Below are 18,042 nucleotides of genomic sequence, written 5' to 3'. Positions count from 1 at the left end.
GATATTTGTGTACTCATTTTGGCCATCTTAACTGCATTAAACCTACGGTAGAAAAATATTTGTTTTGTCGGTCATTATAGAATTGACACAGTGTTACTGGATACAGTTACCACACTTGTCAGTATTTGATACTGAATGGCGATTAGCCTTAAAGCATTAATGAGTATAACTTATTAATCACATGGATTTTTGATTCCACGAGATCTGGTTGGGGCATTCATTGTTGAATGTGTAAAAGTTTTTCATCTGTATGAGCTTCTTCTATAGGTCAGAATGCTTCAAAGTGCTTGTTAAAAATTGTTTCCAAAAGATTGCAGGTTTTTGTTTTATTGAGAAAATAATGTTTTGGGAGGCCTTTTGAAAAGGAAGGCAGGCCTACAACAGGAAGCATTATAGTAAAAACAGCTTATCTTATTTTGTGGCCAGCAGATTGGAATCTCAAATGTAATTTGCTAAAATGGTGTCCCCTGACCATTGCTGCCTCCTGACTGACTGGAAAGAGCTACAGACCGCAATGGAAACAGCTTTGGGTCAGATCAAAGTATGATCCTGAGTGATCAAAAAAAACTGAAAATTTTATTTCTGTACATTCAGTCTCTTATGGAGTACATACAAGGCTCACAGCAATGTTATAGAAATAATTTCACAAGCAGCGTGAATTTTTAGTCTATGTTTGGGATGGTAGCGCGAATCTGTCTAGTTCTGTTTAATGTGAATTATTGACAATGAAGTAATTAATAAATTGAGACTTATTTTGATGTGAACCCTTAACTGTTTTAATGCAATAAGTTTGTTTGCATTTTGTTAATGAGCATGCAAGTACAGTAGCCCACTCATGTTTTTTTCCCTTTTTCTTTTAGGACCCTAACTATTGAAGAATAAGAGCCCAAAAAAATGGAAGACTGTCTTCACACGTCTTCAGAAAATCTGTCCAAACTTGTTAGCTGGGCTCACAGTCATGGAACCATCTGCAGCCTCATTCCAAACCTGAAGCACTTATTGACTGAAGGGGCCCATGGAAACCTCACTGCAATGTGGGGTTGTGGTGCTGGCCATGCTTACCATTGGCCATTGGCTGTTACTTGCAGGGCAGGTTCCCAGGACAGAGTGTGCTTTCAGGACAGTAGAAGTTTTAATTCTGAGAGCCCCAGCATAATTGCAATGTCGTCAGAGTCTCAACAAAACCCAGCAGAGAAATATCTTAATAGACCCTCAAAAGGAAAGGCCGAATGTCCCCGGACCAGGGATTCCTGTGACTTTTCATACAGTGAACATTCTGAGATTGACGAGAATGTTGAAGAGTACGATGATGAAGGTGATTTGTTTCATATGGCATGCGAGTCTTCAGTGACGGATGAGGATAGTGACTATGATTCTCAGCTGCGGAACAACTCACTGAAAAGGCGGGAAGCTGGTCCTTCGCTTTTGCCAGATTCACCAAACCACCATGCTAATGAGAACAGTAATGAGGTGATTGCTAAAAAGATCAAGCAGGAGGGTCCTGAAGACTATTACATTGTGACAAATGCAGAAATTTCTATGGACAACGATAGTTCATCTGTTGCATTGAAGCCTGGGTCGAAGTCCGGATCAAAGTCTGGTCCTGCTTCCTATTTGGGTCCTACCAAATCCTCAGCTCTCCTTCCTGCTGGCCACATGCCAGAAAAGATTGACTCGCAGGGTATTTCTGTCATTCCACCTGCCTCCACTCGGGTAGCGGGTACAAAATCAGGACGGGGTTGCACGACTTCGCAGAAGAAGCTGAATGGAGGTCAAGGAACTGGGCAGAAATTAGTTCTTCAGATGCCGGTCAGCACATCAGGAGGAAACCAGCAGATCAATATCCCACTCTCGGCCCTCCAGCTTCCTGGCCAAGAAGAGCAGAATGCTTCTGAAGACATAGGGGCACAGATGGTGAAGACTGGGGCTTCCAGTGAGGTTTCCTTGTCTCCATCTGTCAGTGCTGAACCTGAAGTCAGCTCCAGTCAGCAACAGTCGAATGTGCCCCAATCTCTGGTCAAAGATGCCAGTGGCCAATCATCAGCAACAGGTAAGAAGGTCTAAAACTCAACATTTTATAACACTGTTCATGCTTTGGACCTACAACACATGAGATCCTGCAACTGAAGTTTTTCAGTCATAAAATTTTCAAGTGTGTTGATTTCACATTCATTGGCAGTAAATGATGTTAAAGTGGACACCAGACTGAATTTTCTTCTCAAGCCCAGCCAAAGCATGATCTCCTGGGTCATTTAGTATTTACTGTAGCAGCAGAGCTGATCAAATTCTTATTCTTGTATGTTGATGAGTGATTCTGAAACACTTCAGAATTGTTATTTAAAGTTATTCATGGTGAAGGAGTAAATTTCTTAATCTTCAACCAATCTTTTGGACTGAGTAGGTGGAGAAAAATTCAGAATGAAAATGGTAAATTTTGGCTTATTTCAGTGAGAACTATTCTATAAATGAGGTTTTTATAATGTACACTGCAGTGAATTCTTGTTTTCCTTCCCAAATAAATCAATCATCTTCAGAATTGTCTTTGACAAGATATTTTCTCAGTTTGTTGAGACTGGAGGAAACTTTTTGCCTGCTTTTTTAAAAAAGACCATTTTATTCTTTTTATTTTAAAATAATTTGCCATGTATTTTAAGAAAATTTGAAGGCATAGTGTTGTGTTGATTGGTTGTTTTGAACTCTCTCCTGATTTTGTTTTGAAGTGGGAGAATGGCCTCGGTTGTAGCAATGTTATCACTCTGAAAAGGAAGGCTTTTGCACAGTATAAAGCCCTTTTTGCTGTCATTGCTGAACATTGGCATCATGTGTGGGACATTCAAACCTTACCTCCACATCTTTGGGTGGTTGACCACACAAGGATGCTCAGGGTCAGGGAAAGTAGACTTGAGAGGGAGCATTTAGTAACAAGTGAATGCAGTGCACTGGATATTCTCTGTGCACATTAAAATGTGTTCTCTTTGTTTATCCCATTGAATCTTTGTAATTTTTAACGCCTTGATAAGGCCACTTCTTCGTCTTTTTTCCAGTGAAGAGACTCAGAGCATGTTCAGTGCTCATTGATATTTGTAACGCCTCCATTATGGTAATAACCTTCTAAATATAATTTATGCTTTCTCTGGTTTTTCTGAAATCTTCGGGTGATCTGTAGACCAGAACTGTGCACAGTAATCCTAAGTGTAGACTAAGCAAGGTTATTTGCGAGTTTAGAGGACAACGTTTTAGAATAACATATTATAAGGCAACCGCCTTGGCCAAAATACCATCACTAGTTTGTGAGAGCATTATTGCAACTTGATCATACAGAAGAATAAGGCTACAGGAACTAAACTCCAGTTAACTGACAAATCTAATATGCAAGTGGTCTTTATGCAAAATACCATCTAAATATAGAGAACGGGGGCAAACTGCAGGGGTTTTACCAAAATAACAGCCACAAACTAGAGGAGTAATTTGCATACAATTTCAAATCTGAATCTTTGACAAGTGTCTAAAGTTTCTACTGTGTTGCAACATGTGATATTAGAACAGCTTTTAGATTGTGGCTCCCCAGATAAATCAGCAAAAAGTACTGCACCTGTTGAATTAATAGTATTAAACATTGTTTGTTATTATAAGTAATACTTGCAACTTTCTAACATGAAGAGAAGTTGAATTTATTTTCAATAGACGTGTATTTTGTTTATTTGATATCTGATGGCCTTACAATGGAAACTCCAGGTTTAGGGAACGATCAGTGACATATCAGATTGCAAGATTATTGAAATGCATGTCCACTCTCTCACTTTTCTACATCACGTTTAATTTCACATTAATGTTGGGTCAAAAGCTAACAATCACCTGTGGTGCCCAGTGCTTCAATTTCCTTCTTCCCTCTTTAATCATCTTACCTCAAGATGTTGACTCGTGCTGTGCTGCTATAGTATTGTGGACTGTGGGAAGTCTTCTGTTACTGGTGGCCATTCTTTGTATGTGAGTTGAGATTCAATATGGACAGCTTAGTTCTCTGTGCATCACAATCAAATTAGGTCATAAATGAATCTGTTCACTCCCTAGCAACAATCACTAGATTACAAGCAGAGTTTAAGAAAGTAAAAATCTCTCTGAAATCAAGTAATATTCTGTCTGCCTTTAATGCTTCTCTAAATGAGTTTTTGTACTGCTTTAGGTGGCATTGCTCACTGGAGTGACCTAAGTGAGAGCCCGACACATTGTGCGGGCACACACACACGCACCCTTGATCTCACTCTTGATCTTCTGGTCAACTCCCATCTTCTGTCAGGTTCACCTCATTAAAAATTACGCTGATCTCCTCCTGTCATATCCCACACTAAATCCTGATCACTGTTACTGAACTCCATTGACTCCCAGTCCTTCAGCTCTTCAATTGAAATTTCATATTCTTCTGTATCATGGTGACCTCCTTTATTCTATTGACTTCACACTTGAGGGCATGCTTAGTCAGTCACTGAGTTTGCTGAAGTCATTATCATTTCATCTTCCCTAATGCTTTAAAAAAAAAATCCCATAGACATTGGTAGTTGTGGTTCAATTACCAAAGCAAGTCTCACCCCGCCACCTCACTCCACCCCAGATTTGACGACATTGCTAAAATATGTGGACCATTTCAGGAATAACAGATGCAAGCAACAAAATTCACCATTACCTCAGTGTGTCAGCTCAGCCTTCTCTTGACTGAAGAGTATTTGAGGATCGAGGTCTCATATATGGACTAACGTCATTGTTTATTGAACAGCAATGATCACCACTTGGCCAGCTTGCAACTGGTGCCCTGAAACAAAATACAGGACTACCAGCAAGTCCTTCACAGGTTCCTCTAAATCTAATGGCAAGATATTCAACTCAAAGGTAGCATCCTCTCCAAAGTCACCTTGCCCACCATTGTACTAGTAGCCACTCAAAACCGGCCCTGCTGGATGAGATACATCTTTCATAATCTGGCACCTAAAGCAACTACTCTACTCAGGACTTGGTTGTGGCAGGAGACTCTTAGGAGGACAGCAGAACAGGCCATTTATTTGATGCCTTCCCAAATAAACAAAGAGATTTTGTCGGAAATGTGCAGAGGCAAAGTCTTTTATATTGGAGGGAGTGCACAAATGTCCAAGCACATCCCAGGTAGCCAACCCTTCAGCTGCTCATGGCAGAGTCAGCTGACAAAACCTTTGCCTTATCAGCCATTTCAGAACCTGGAGTGGAAGCAAGTCATTTTTCATGAAGAGAACTGCCTATGAAGAGGAAGGAACCTTTTTATCTCTCCTCTGCTATAATGCTGTGTTGCACTGATTCTTGACTCTTCCAGATCCCTGCCATTGTTCCAACTTATCAATTTTCAAGCATTATATTCAATGCTCTGAATTTTTTTACCCTGCCTAAAGCATTTTATTTCACTTATTCATCCCCTTTTTAAGATTCTCCTTTTAAATCCATTTTAAAGTTGCTTTTGGTCACCTCCCTATGTTATTTGTTGGATCCTGAGCATGTTGGGATATTTTTCTCTGAAGGTGCTATGTGAATACAGCTTTCTGTTTCTGTTATTTTGCAGACCCCCAGAGCAGACTGAATCTTCTCCAAGTTCTAAGTTTCTCATTTATTTGTGGAATCTTTTTTCGAGCTGAAAATTAAGCTGCATTCCAGCCTACATTTGATTTGACTTGTGCACTTAATGGTAAGGTCCTGGGCAGTGCTGCTGAACAAAGAGACCTTGGAGTGTGGCTACATCGTCCCTTGAAAGTGGAGTCGTAGGTAGGTAGTGTAGTGAAGAAGGCATTTGGTATGCTTGCCTTTATTGGTCAGTGCATTGAGTACAGGAGTTGAGAGGTCATGTTGTAGCTGTGCAGGTAGTTGGGTAGGCAACTTTTGGAATACCGCCTGCAGCTCTGGTCTCACTGCTAGAGGAAGGATGTTGTGAAACTTGAAAGGGTTCTGAAAATATTTATAAGGATTTTGCTAGGGTTGGAGGGTTTGAGCTACAGGGTTAGGCTGAATAGGCTGAAGCTATTTTCCCTGGAGCATCGGAGGCTGAGGAGTGATCTTATAGCGATTTATAAAATAATGGGGGGCATGGATAGGCTAAACAGACAAGGTCTTTTCCCCAGGTTGGGGGAGTCCAAAACTACAGGGCATTGGTTTAAGCTGAGAAGGGAAAGATTTAAAAGGGACTTGAGGGGCAAATGTTTCGCGCACAGGGTGGTGCGTGTGTGGAATGAGCTGCCAGAGGAAGCTGGTACAATTACAACATTTAAAAAGCATCTGGATGGGTAAATGAAGAGGACGGGTTCAGAGGGATATGGGCCAAATGCTGGCAAATGGGACTAGATTTATTTAGGATATCTGGTTGGCATGGACAAGTTGGACCGAAGGGTCTGTTCCATGCTGTTCTTCTTGACTCTAAACACGGATCCTGTCTTATGACCCTAAGCTAAGCACCCTATTTCACCAGTTATTCACGGCACAGTGGCTTCAGAATTGGAAATAGTTGTTTGTTTGCATTTGAACCACATCATTTCACGAGTTGTGGAAGAACCTGAAATCTCTTTCGTAATTGAGAATTCTCTCACTGAAGCTGTGAAAAGCTTTGTTTTGGTTGCTTTGTGTTGGAGTGAGACAAAGTTTGGGATGCCTGGTTTATTTTGAAGTGAAATGCTCAGCTGTTTGTAGCAGTTGCCTTATACGTATATTTTTTCTCTCCTTCTCTCCAACCTGAGAGTCCATGGAAAGGTGAGTTTAACCTCTGTAAGGACCTTCAAACCCAGTTATTTTGACATTTCTGCTTTGTTGAGGAAAGTATTCAGTAACATTTGTTAAGGAGACTTTCTGCTGGTGTTGGTAATAATTAAATTAGCCTATTCAAAAGGAACCATGTTGAGGTTGAATAAAAATCGTATTGTTTGTCTGTAAATGGATGAAGAATAAATGAATTGCATATACGAACAGAAAGTGCTGGAGAAACTCAGCAGGTCTGCTAGCATCTATGGAGAGAGAACGGCGTTAGTGTTTCAAGTTCAGTATGCCTCTTCGGCTTCTCTTCTGGTGAAAATTAATTGCATTGTTGATATTAAAACTGCTGATTGTTCACAACCTGTTTCACGCACAATACAATTGAAGTAACCATTTATCACTTGATCAATTTATTGGCATTTAACCCTATGTATTTTTGAAAATTATTTATTTTTTGTTCAATTTGAATGCTTTTGAGTGCTATCACTGCCCAGGTGTATGATCATTACTGACAGTACACACCGCCATTACCATGGTTGGCTTTCAATTGGGTGAAAAACACACATTTTAATGTAATAAGTCAAACAGTGTGAAAGCAGTCAGGCTCTCAATCACCTTCTCAAATGTAATTAAGGGTGAAGGCTAAATTCCCATGAAAGCATCTTTTTAAAAGGGGATGTACCTCTAGTGCAGTGTCCCCACTGTTTGGAATGCAGTTTTATTTCTATGGAGAAAGTTTTACTATGTTCCTCTGGAAGGAATCATGGCTGAATGAATCAATACTATGAACAAGGTTCCCAGCTTTGGTTCCTGCTCTCTGCGTCTTCTTAAGCCAAGTTCTACCATGTCAACAATAATGGACGTGCTACATTAAACTCCCTGGTATCCAGCACAAATGGAATGGGGGTGCCAATTTTGTGAATCTGCCAGTTGCAACCAGGACCACTCAAGTACAATCAATGAAGTTTGATCAAAAGAAAAGAGAGGTGAGATCAAAACATCTGTTCCCAGAGTGAGGAAACATACACCTGTCAAATGCAGGTTGTATGACAATTCTGAGTAATGGCAACATTACTGTTATTGGCCTCACCTTGAGGGACGGAAGAATCCATGGGGTGCTACTTAAAGTCTGAATCCAGCAACATGCTGTGAGGTTCTTTGAGTGAAGATAGGGCAAGGCTGAAGTGATTTTTGTCTTATTTCCCTTTTGTGTCTTCTCAAAATGTTGAACAAATAATTGGTTTCACATTCTAGATTACACAACACCCTGAGATGAGTAGAGCATAGGAGAAATGTTTATTCCAATGTTGCTCTACTATTGGCTGTTTTATTGGTTCAGTAAGATTTTGGGTTAAGTTGCATTTTCAGTGTGTACTCTTGTCAAAACAGCAAGTAAGCCAATATTAGATTGCATCATGCTGGTGCTTTTCTCGTCCAATGTTCTCAATTCACAGACGCCTAAGAGAGATGAGTCTGGATGTATAATTTCTTAATTCTTTGACACCAAAATTGGTGATGTAATGGACAGTGAAGATGATTCTCAGAGTACAATGGGACCTTGATCAGGTGGGCTAATGGGCAAAGGATTGGTAGATGGAGTTTAATTTAAATAAATGTGAGGTATTGCATCTTGGTAAGGCAAATCGGGGCAGGACTTGCACACTTAATGGTAGGGCCCTGGGGAGTGTTGCCGAACAAAAAGACTTAGGTGTGCAGGTGTATGGTTCCTTGAAAGCGGAGTTGCATGTAGACAGGGTTGTGAAGAAGGTATTTGGTATGCTTGCCTTCATTGGTCAGTGCATTGAGTATGGGAGTTGGGATGTCACGTTGTGCCTGTACAGGACATTGGTGATGCTGCTTTTAGAATACAGTCGTTTCTGCTATAATGTGTGTTTCTTCCACGTGAATTGGCTTTAACACGATTGAAGAATTTAGACTGCTATTTGTAGAACGCAAGCTTTCCTTACCTGTACTGGCTATAAAGTGATTCTGTTTTCCTTAGTTTAAATGACGTGGCTATTGCGCGATTTTCTTCTAATGCGAGATTGCACGAGAAGAGAACTATCGTGTTATATCAGAACCAACTGTACTGCGTTCACTTATTGTGTCCCTGCTATAGGAAAGATGTTGTTAAACTTGGAAAGTTTGAGAAAAGATTTACAAGTATGTTGCTGGGGTGGGAGTGTTTGAGTTATTGGGAGAGGCTGAATAGGCTGGTGTTTTTTTTCCCCTGGAGTGTTGGAGGCTCAGGGGTGACCTTATAGAGGTTTATAAAATCATGAGGGGCATGGATGGGGTAAGTAGAAAAGACTCAAGTGGGGGAGTCCAAAACTAGAGGGCATAGTTTTAAAGTGCATGGGAAAGATTTTTCATGCAGAGGATGGTGCGTGCATAGAATGCATTGCCAGAGGTAGTGGTGGAGGTGGGTACAATTGGAACATGTAAAAGGAATCTGGATGGTACATGAATAGGAAGGATTCAGAGGGATATGGGCCAAATGGTGGCAGATGGGACTAGATTAATGTAGGATATCTGGTCATTATGGATGATTTGGACTGAAGGATCTGTTTCCGTGCAGTGCATCTCTACGATTCTATTGTTTTATAAGGCCTTTCGGACCTGGAGCAAACCTGTGGTGATGCCAAAGAAGAACAAATACTATCCACACTATGATAATGATTAATTTTTTGGGTGTAATGTGCTTTGGGACACACTGAGTCCATCAAATATGCTTAATAAATACAAGTTCTTATGGCTGACATATTGGCCAAAAGTCAGCATTTGTACAATGTGATGAAACACTGAACTGGAAGCATATTATTTTTAAAAAATGTGCTTGCATAATGGTTTCTTTTAAGAAAGTGTTTATTTAAGGGGCTAGAAAATGGATAGATTAGAAAACCTCGCAGCACCGAAGCCCAGATCTTCCAGTGTGTCTAGAAAATTGAAGACAGAACTTACTCTGACAAATGTGCATTGAGACCTCTCAGAAACCCGGCTGTACGAACCATACTAATTGCATGAGAAGGTTAAGTAGTTTCCCTTCATCTGGAGCCTGCTGCTAAAATCCCTAGCTCTGAGTTCGAGTCAGAGGGCTTTGACTGACTTGGCTTAAAAATTACTCAGGGCACGTCAGAGGAATTTAAAAACTTTTCTAATTCCCAGCTAACTAGGTATCTGACTCTGTAGTCACTCACATTGACTATTCAGTCACCCAGCTAACTATCACTGTGTCACCTCACCCACTCACCTTAGACATTTACCTTTTCTCTCTATTTTTTCAAAGAGCCTTTTGGTCCTTTAATCCCAGGAATAAGACAGTTACTGCTGCTGTAAAAAGAGATTGTAGCTATGCTTCAGTACTGATCCTGTGCTGCTCTGGATAACTCCCAGAACTAGCGGACTCCATATTTCTCAATATACCTGAATTATAAGTTTAAATCAGAAACGTGGAACTTTGGGGCAGGATAAAAAGAGCAGAGTGGAAATCTAACTTGCAGGCAGAGGTAGTTAGGCAAGGGAATCAAAGATTATCAGGACAAATGAGAATGCGGAATCGAAAACACAAACAGATCAGCCATGATCTGAATGGTGAAACAGACTAAAGGGCCTGAATGGCCTATTTCTCTTAATTTGTATGTTCAGATGTTTCAATGTGATTGCCACTTCTCAAAAGATTCAGCCCATATATATTTATGTGTAAATCATAGTTACAAGATAAGTGTCTACAAAGATTAATGATTAGAATGACTTGGAAATCAAATTAAATAAAAAATTACTGATTTTTTTTTTGTGCGTCGAATCAAAACAAACTGGAATTTGAGCAGTGCCGGACCACACGATGCAGGTTAAATATTCCTTTTGTGATTCGGCTGCTTGGGGTACTTGATTTTGAATACTTAGATCCGTGACCAAATAAACTGCTGTTAATGCCAACATAAATGGCTACATTTTTAAATACGATACCCTTACTCTTCCAAACTTTGAGCCTTTAACAGGGGAAAAGTCAGCTTTTGACTAGTGTAACTTTAATTTTCATTGCTGAGGTTTGACGAGATTTTGCCCACACCATGCTGTGTAGCATTCTTGGCAGCATCTCATCAGTTGTAATACTTAGAGTCGTACGTGAGTGTGTAATGAATCTGACTGATCTTGGAGGGTGTGTGCATCATCTGCAGTACTCCTATACACAATGGATGGAGACATGTTAATTTTTTTTCTCCAATGCATCAAAGCTAATGAAGAACCTTGCATTAACTTTTTTTTTCCCTAGGATGTATTTAAAATACTTTGACTGGAAAACAAATTTATGGATCTGTTTGTCATCTATTTAAGCTAGCAGTGTTGCAATCAGAGTTGTTCCATGCTGAAACTTGTATTGCCTTCTATACTCTTTACATCCAACTTCTGCCCCCACTTAAGACATAGAGCAAGTATTGATCATTGGGCGCCTCAAACTTATTTTGTCATTTAATATCATCCATGACTGGTCAATTTACAGTGTCTCCTATACTTTGTACACTGCTTCTCTGCATAGATGGGCATTACCCTGTCCCTCCATTTAAGCCACTGGCCAAATGTAGCACTGAGGTACTTGTTAACAGATGAATGAAAGGGAGTGGGATGGGCACAAAAAAGCCAATTTTGAAGAATTCTCTAAGAGTACACCCAAGACATTTTCTTTACAGCCATGTGTAAGGAAGGTGGTGATGGTTATGGCAACAATAAAATTACAGATGGTTTAAATTACATGTAATTAGTCTCAATACAGTGTTTAGCTGGAGGAACACAGCAGGTCAGGCAGCATCAGAGGAGCAGGAAAGTCAACATTCCGGGTTTATACCCTTCAGCAGCTCCTGATGAAGGGTCTCAACCCGGAACGTTGACTTCACTGCTCCTCTGATGCTGCCTGACCTGCTGTGTTCCTCCAGCTCCACACTGCGTCAAATCTGACTCCAGCGTCTGCAGTTCTTGCTGTCTCCTAGTTGCTGAAAACTGTATAGCCTACTGTGAAGTCTCTTCCAAGGATGCCCAGCTTGAAGAAATTGTCCGCTTCCCTCCGAAAAGATCACAGTGGAACCCTCTCCCACTGTAACCCACTGGAGATCCCCTCTGCCCTGAAGCTCTTTGATCATATCCTGAAACAAATCCATTACTACAGCCATGTCTCATTTCTCACTACCTGCCTATGCAGCCAGCTCATCCCCATGGACTCCAAATAATATTCAGACCATCCCAATTTGGACCAAACCGCAACAACCGTTACCTACAGCACATCCACAGCCTCCAGAAACTGTTTCCTCTGCAGATCTTCAGCTCCACGCTCACAGCCATGGGTCCTGATGAAGGGTGTAAACCCGAAATGTCAATTTTCCTGTTTCTCTGATGCTGCCTGACCTGCTGTGTGCCTCCAGCTCCATACTGTATTGACTCTGACTCTAGTATCTGCAGATCTTGCTATCTCCCTGTAATTAATCTCAAGTGTTTTGAAATACATTCTAGAGATGTACACACAATATGTACAGCTGACAAACATCAATACTTTAATCTGAATACTGTAATAAATTATTCTGAGCAATATCAGTAATTAATGAAGGAAAAATGTCTGATTTTTGGGCAAATTTTGTTTCTCTTATGGGCAAATTGTGGGCCCTGGGAAGGATTGCTTTTGCTAATTTGTTCACTGTCTGTCTGACTTGAGGCATCTTCCTTTACAATGAGAATGGCATAGTACTAGAACACCTTTTATAAATAGGTCCAATTAGAAGACAGTGAAGCCAGAAGTAAAGCACCCGAAGTAGAAAAATTGGCTGGTAGCTGACTAAGTTGCTCAAAATTTGAATAATGACTTTACTGACAGTTTAGCAGGGAGATTTATGTTCTTACGCTAAGGATTTTGACAGAGAAGGCATGTTTGAAAGGGGACCGTCAACTGCCCACTTTCTGGTCAGCCCTCTTGTGCATAAGAGGAAATTACAATATGGTCAATCCAGCTGGAATATCTCTTTACTTACCCAAATTCCAGCTAGTTGTCAGTAAAATGTTTGCTATTGGGAGAATATGAGGAGCTCACTGACAAGGATAGACAGGAATGACCAGTACTAAAATATAAGAACATCATGCCAACCAGATTTTCTCTGAATGCAACATAATCCTAACTGGGCCTGTGTCAAGTGCTGAATGAACTAACAGTTTGGATGAACAGGAAGAAGGACAGTTCTAGGGGTAGCTCAAACATGAAACCAAAATGACACTGTGGGTCATCAGTACAGCAGAACTGGATACTACTACAGTCTGTAGCATCACAGTCTTAGTTCAGTGCAAAGTGTAGAAGTGCTTGCCTGAATAAGCAGCAGAGGAAGATGCCATAAAATAAAAATTGAAAGAACTGTGGATGCTGTAAATTAGAAACAAAAACAGAAGTTGGTGGAAAAGCTCAGCAGGTCCAGCAGCATCTGTGAAGAGAAATCAATTAATGTTTTGGGTCCTGAAACATTAACTCTGAATTCTCTTCAGATGTTGCCAGACCTGCTGAGCTTTTCCACCAACTTCTGTTTTTTTTTGTGAAGATTGCACAAATATACCCAGTGTCTACCTTTTTAGTGGTGCTTCGCGCACACTGTAAGAAACGAGGCTGAAGTTTTAACGGTTGTACTTGGCTAAAGTACTGTTTGGATGAGACTTGTTGATTTCCTCTCAGTGTGCCGCCATCAATGTCCAACCAATTAGCTTACTGCATTCAAAGAGGAAAGTGCCTGTGAAGAAGCAAAGGTTATGGGGTCTTATGCTCTTATTCTGTGCAACAGACCCAGCTGTTCTCGTATATCCATGGCACAAATTTCTATCTGACAATATAGAAAATGTTTTGAGTACCATCCACAGAACCTATGACAGGAGAGTAATTTACTGGGTGCGATCTGTCAAGATTTTACCAAAATTCAATAGAATGATGAAAGGTGTGATTTAGTGGTGATACCTGGTAACACTGCCTCACCAACTACTGTCTGCAGTCATTGTGGTTTGTTCGAAATCACTTCGTTCCAGACACAGTGCACAAGCTTAATACCAAAGAAGAGGTGAGAGTAATTGCTGTTTTTCACTTGAATGTTTAGGTTTCCAAGGAACCCTGCGCAGTTTGACTGCTATAGGAATCAAAGAAATAAACTCAATGGCTGGATCATTTCTGTCAAAAGCAAAGTAGGTTATGGTTGTGGTCAGTTGCAGAGATCCTTAGGTAAGCATCCTTGGTCCAACCATCTTTAATTCACCCATGAATGACCTTTGTAATAAATTCTAGTAGAATGGAGCTATTTGGTGATGACTCCAGTGACTACATTCACAGTTTCACCTTTTGTAAAGGTGTCTGTGCCAGCATACAAAATTTTAAGATCAATCCATAGGTGACATACCAGGCATTACCATTACATTGATCCATCACAGTCAAATTGCTGAGACATGCAGAAAGGTTCTGAGTGCAAATGGACTTCATCCTAGGGTCTTAAAAGAAGTTGCTATTGAGGTAGTTAATACATTGGCTTTAACACTCCAAATTTCTGTAGACTTCAGGAGGTTTCATTAGATTGGAAAATAGTGAAAATAGCCCCTTTATTCAAAAAGGGAGAGAGTCAGCAAGTATGAAAATACAGGCCAGTTAGCTTAACATCTGCCATAGGGAAGATGTTGGAAGCTATTCTTGAAGGCATTATAGCAAGACACTTAAAGTTCAAGTTGACTGCATCTGATTACCATGATTTTTATGAAAGGGGAATCAAGTTTAACCAATTTATTGGAGTATTCTTTAAGGTGTAAAGTGCTGTAGATAAAGAGGAAATAGTGCATGCACTGTACTAAGATTTCCAGGAAGTGTTTAGTAAGGAGCCATATCAAAGATTATTGTGAAAAATAAAACTCATTGTGTAGGAGGTAATATCTTGGCCACGTACCAGGAATCATAGAAGGTATAGATGGGTCATTTTCTGACTGGCAAGATGTAAGGAATGTTCAGTCAGTGCTCGACCTCATCTATTTTAAAATTTATGTAAATGACTTGGATGAAGGGATCTAAGGTATAGTTACTAAATTTGCAGATGATGCAAAGATAGGGTAGGAAAGTAAATTGTGAAAAGGCCATGAGGCCATGAAGGAATATAAGTAGGTTGAGTGAGAAAATATTTGACAAATGGAATATAAAATGGCAAAATGTTAAATTGTCTATTTTGACAGAAGAGAAAAGGAGCATATTATCTAAATGATGGGAGATTGTAAAGCTGCACAATGCACAGGGATCTGGGTGTCCTTGTGTATCCATTATGAACATTTAGTATGTAGGTATAGCAAGTAATTAGGAAAGTTCATAGAATGTTACATTTTTTTTGTGTGGGAAATGGAATACAAAGTACTGTGTACAGTATTGGTTGATTTATGTAAGGCTGGTTATAAATGCATTGGGCAAAGGTTTACCACATTAGTACCTGGAATGGCAGTTTGGGTTATAAGTAAAAGTTGGATAGGCTAGACTTGTATCCATTGAAGTTTAAAAGAGTAAGGGGTGACTTAATTGAAACATGTCGAGTGAAAGGTCTTGACTTGGTGGAATGGATGTTTCCCTTTCTGGGAGAATCTAGAACTAGGGATCAGTGTTTCTATATAAGTGGTCACCTGTTTTAGACAGGAATGAGGAGAATTTTTTTTATCTGTGTGAGAGTCTTTGGCATTCTCTTGTTCAAAAGGTGGTGTAAGTAGAGTCAATACAATGTGGAGCTGGAGGAAGACAGCAGGTCAGGCAGCATTAGAGGAGCAGGAAATTCGATGTTTTGGTTCGGGACCTGAAGTTCTGAAGTTGGGTCCCAACCTGAAACGTTGACTTTCCTGTTCCTCTGATGCTGCCTGACCTGCTGTCTTCCTCCAGCTCCACACTGTGTTGACTCTGACTCCAGCATCTGCAGATTTTGCTATCTCCAGCATAAGTAGAGTCTTTGAATTGTTTTTAAGGCAGCGATAAATTTTTGATAAGCCAAGGAGTCATAATGATTGGGAGTGGCAGAAATATGAAGTTATCAGGTTAGTCGTGAACTTTTCAAGTGGCAGAGCATGCTGAAGACTTGAGTTGCCTGCTATTGCTCCTAAATGGTACGCATGTTAATATTAACACTCTGGGAGTTAGAATCGACCAGAAACTCATGTAGGCCACCATGCCATCATTGTTTCTCCAAACGTAGAGACTGGGTTTTCTATGAATGCCTGACTTCCTGATTTCTTCAAGTCTGTCCGCCATCAAAACGGCTATAGTCAGCCATATAATGCGATAATCCTCTTGCACCTAGATGGCTGTAGCTGCAAGTATATTCAAATAGATAGTCACCTACTAGGCTAAAGCTCTAACATGACTAGTATGCCAGTCACAGGACTCCATGATCTGCTGCCACCTGATCTTTGCATGATGTGGTGCCTGACCTGTGATTTTTTTTAATATGTGTTTGGATTTTGATTTTGAAGTAGTCATACAGATTTTCTGTGTCATAAAGGGTTCAATTAAGTTTATCTGCAGCCGCTGTGATTTATTTTATAACAGTTTGAGAGGGATAACATCCAAAAGCTAATGATTTTTGGTTTACGTTGGAGGAGTTTGTGCACAGTGTAGTACATTAGGCTTTCTGTTGGAAGATTCTGGCCTTGTTTCTTTGCAGGCCTGAAGGGAAACCTTTCAGTTTGTTTTCGTTTGTTGTGGGCTTTTGAACTACCAATGCTGGAGTCAGAGATAACACAGTGTGGAGCTGGAGGAACGCAGCAGGCCAGGCAGTGTCAGATAGGGTGGAGTAGAATCGTGAGTTGAGGTTGCAGATCCTGCGAAGAATGAAAAACTGAAGAGGTCCTTTGCAGGTCTGGGAGAGGGAGGCTGTGAGCTGGGGTAGGCTTGATTGTAGTGCCAGTAGATGCCGGCACATTCATGAGAGCATGAGCTTGAGGAGTCGCAGAGAAAAACGTTTTTGGAGGCTCTGGATGTTGTGTATGCAATTTGGTTAGGGCCAAATTGGGATGGCCTGAAGGTAGATTGGAGTCCATTCTGAAGAAGGGTCCTGACAAGGGTCCTGCTCCTCTGCTGCCTGACCTGCTGTGTTCCTCCAGCTCCACACTGTGTTATATCAGAATCTCTAGAGTGGAATTTGAAGTTACATTAATTTAAGCCTATAAAGGTGATCGAGAAGGAAATCCTCTGGTTTGAGCACTGCAAAGGTACTTTTGGGATCTGTAAAAAAATTGCCTCAGACATTAGTGGGATTATATTTTTAGCCTTGTTTCGTAATCTTTAAATTTTATATTATATGTAAATAGTTTGGTTTATTCTGTTTCATCTTCATTTCTTATGTTTTATTGTTAAAGCCAAATCTGCAATATTGCAATGCTTTTGTTCCAGTGAGACTCTATATTAGTAAAACCAAATAAAAACAATGTATGATCCATCAAGTCAGATTTCAGTTTGTGGTGTGGCTTATTCAATAATAATATCAGCTGTGATCCTCCTAATGGTGGCTGTAATTTTAAGGTCAATGATCTGCAGCAATATGATAAATTACTTTGACGCTTTCGTCTGCAAGTTGCAAGTCCCAAGTCCATCCTGACATGAACATGTGCTGTTCCTTCATTGTCACTAGTTTAATGTTCAAGAATTATCCCACCTAGCACAGTCAGCACAAGAACTGCAAAAGTTCAGATATTTCACATTCACTGTCTCAAAGGAGTTAGCAATGGAATAAATGCAGCATTGTCCACGCCCTGATATTAGAGTAAATGCTTTGCACTTGTTTTGTAACTCATAATTTGTTATCATGCATTTAGATTATAGTAGGAATTCAACATAATACAACATCAGATTTGAACATTTAAATGGCCTAAAGATCATGATGCAAGGATTTTTTATTCCATTGGCATTAGGTCTTTACAAAAATGAAGGGAAGTTGAAATTAAACATGGGGGACGTAGAATGGATGTGGAATTGAGTCTTTGGCTTACATCTGATTGAGGAAATCTTTTGTCTGATCCTTCTACCGATCCCTGGTCCTTGTTAAGGAGGATCCAGTGGCTGAAGTAGATGAACAACTTCTTCAGCTACAGGGATATGAAGACTAAGCCCTCCCACTTGGGTTGCTTGCACTCATAAAACCTCTGCTGTACTGCAGTCCTCTGAAATGTGTCCATACCTAAGAGGTCTGCTGCGGACTTCTTTGAACATTCATGAGTCTTCCCAGTATTGCCAGATGGACTTTGCCACACTGATGTTTCATCACC

At 40.3% G+C, this 18,042-nt stretch overlaps 1 protein-coding gene across 3 annotated transcripts in view; it reads left to right on the top strand.

The window, feature by feature from the left end:
• Positions 1–858: 858 nt before the first annotated feature.
• The window catches only part of LOC109917643 (uncharacterized protein KIAA1958), a 61,389-nt gene continuing 44,205 nt past the window's right edge, over positions 859–18,042 (top strand). For 2 of the 3 annotated variants that reach the window (XM_048618999.1, XM_048618992.1), the window contains exon 1: positions 859–2,050. In XM_048618999.1, coding sequence (XP_048474956.1) covers positions 895–2,050 — 1,156 coding nt within the window. In that variant the 5' untranslated portion in view covers positions 859–894. The remainder of the gene's footprint in view (positions 2,051–18,042) is intronic. The other variant, XM_048618983.1, reaches the window with a different exon arrangement.

The sequence above is a fragment of the Rhincodon typus genome, chromosome 3, assembly GCF_021869965.1.
Source record: "Rhincodon typus isolate 14 chromosome 3, sRhiTyp1.1, whole genome shotgun sequence".
Classification (NCBI taxonomy): Eukaryota; Metazoa; Chordata; class Chondrichthyes; order Orectolobiformes; family Rhincodontidae; genus Rhincodon; species Rhincodon typus.
This window is presented reverse-complemented; position numbering and strand designations above follow the sequence as displayed.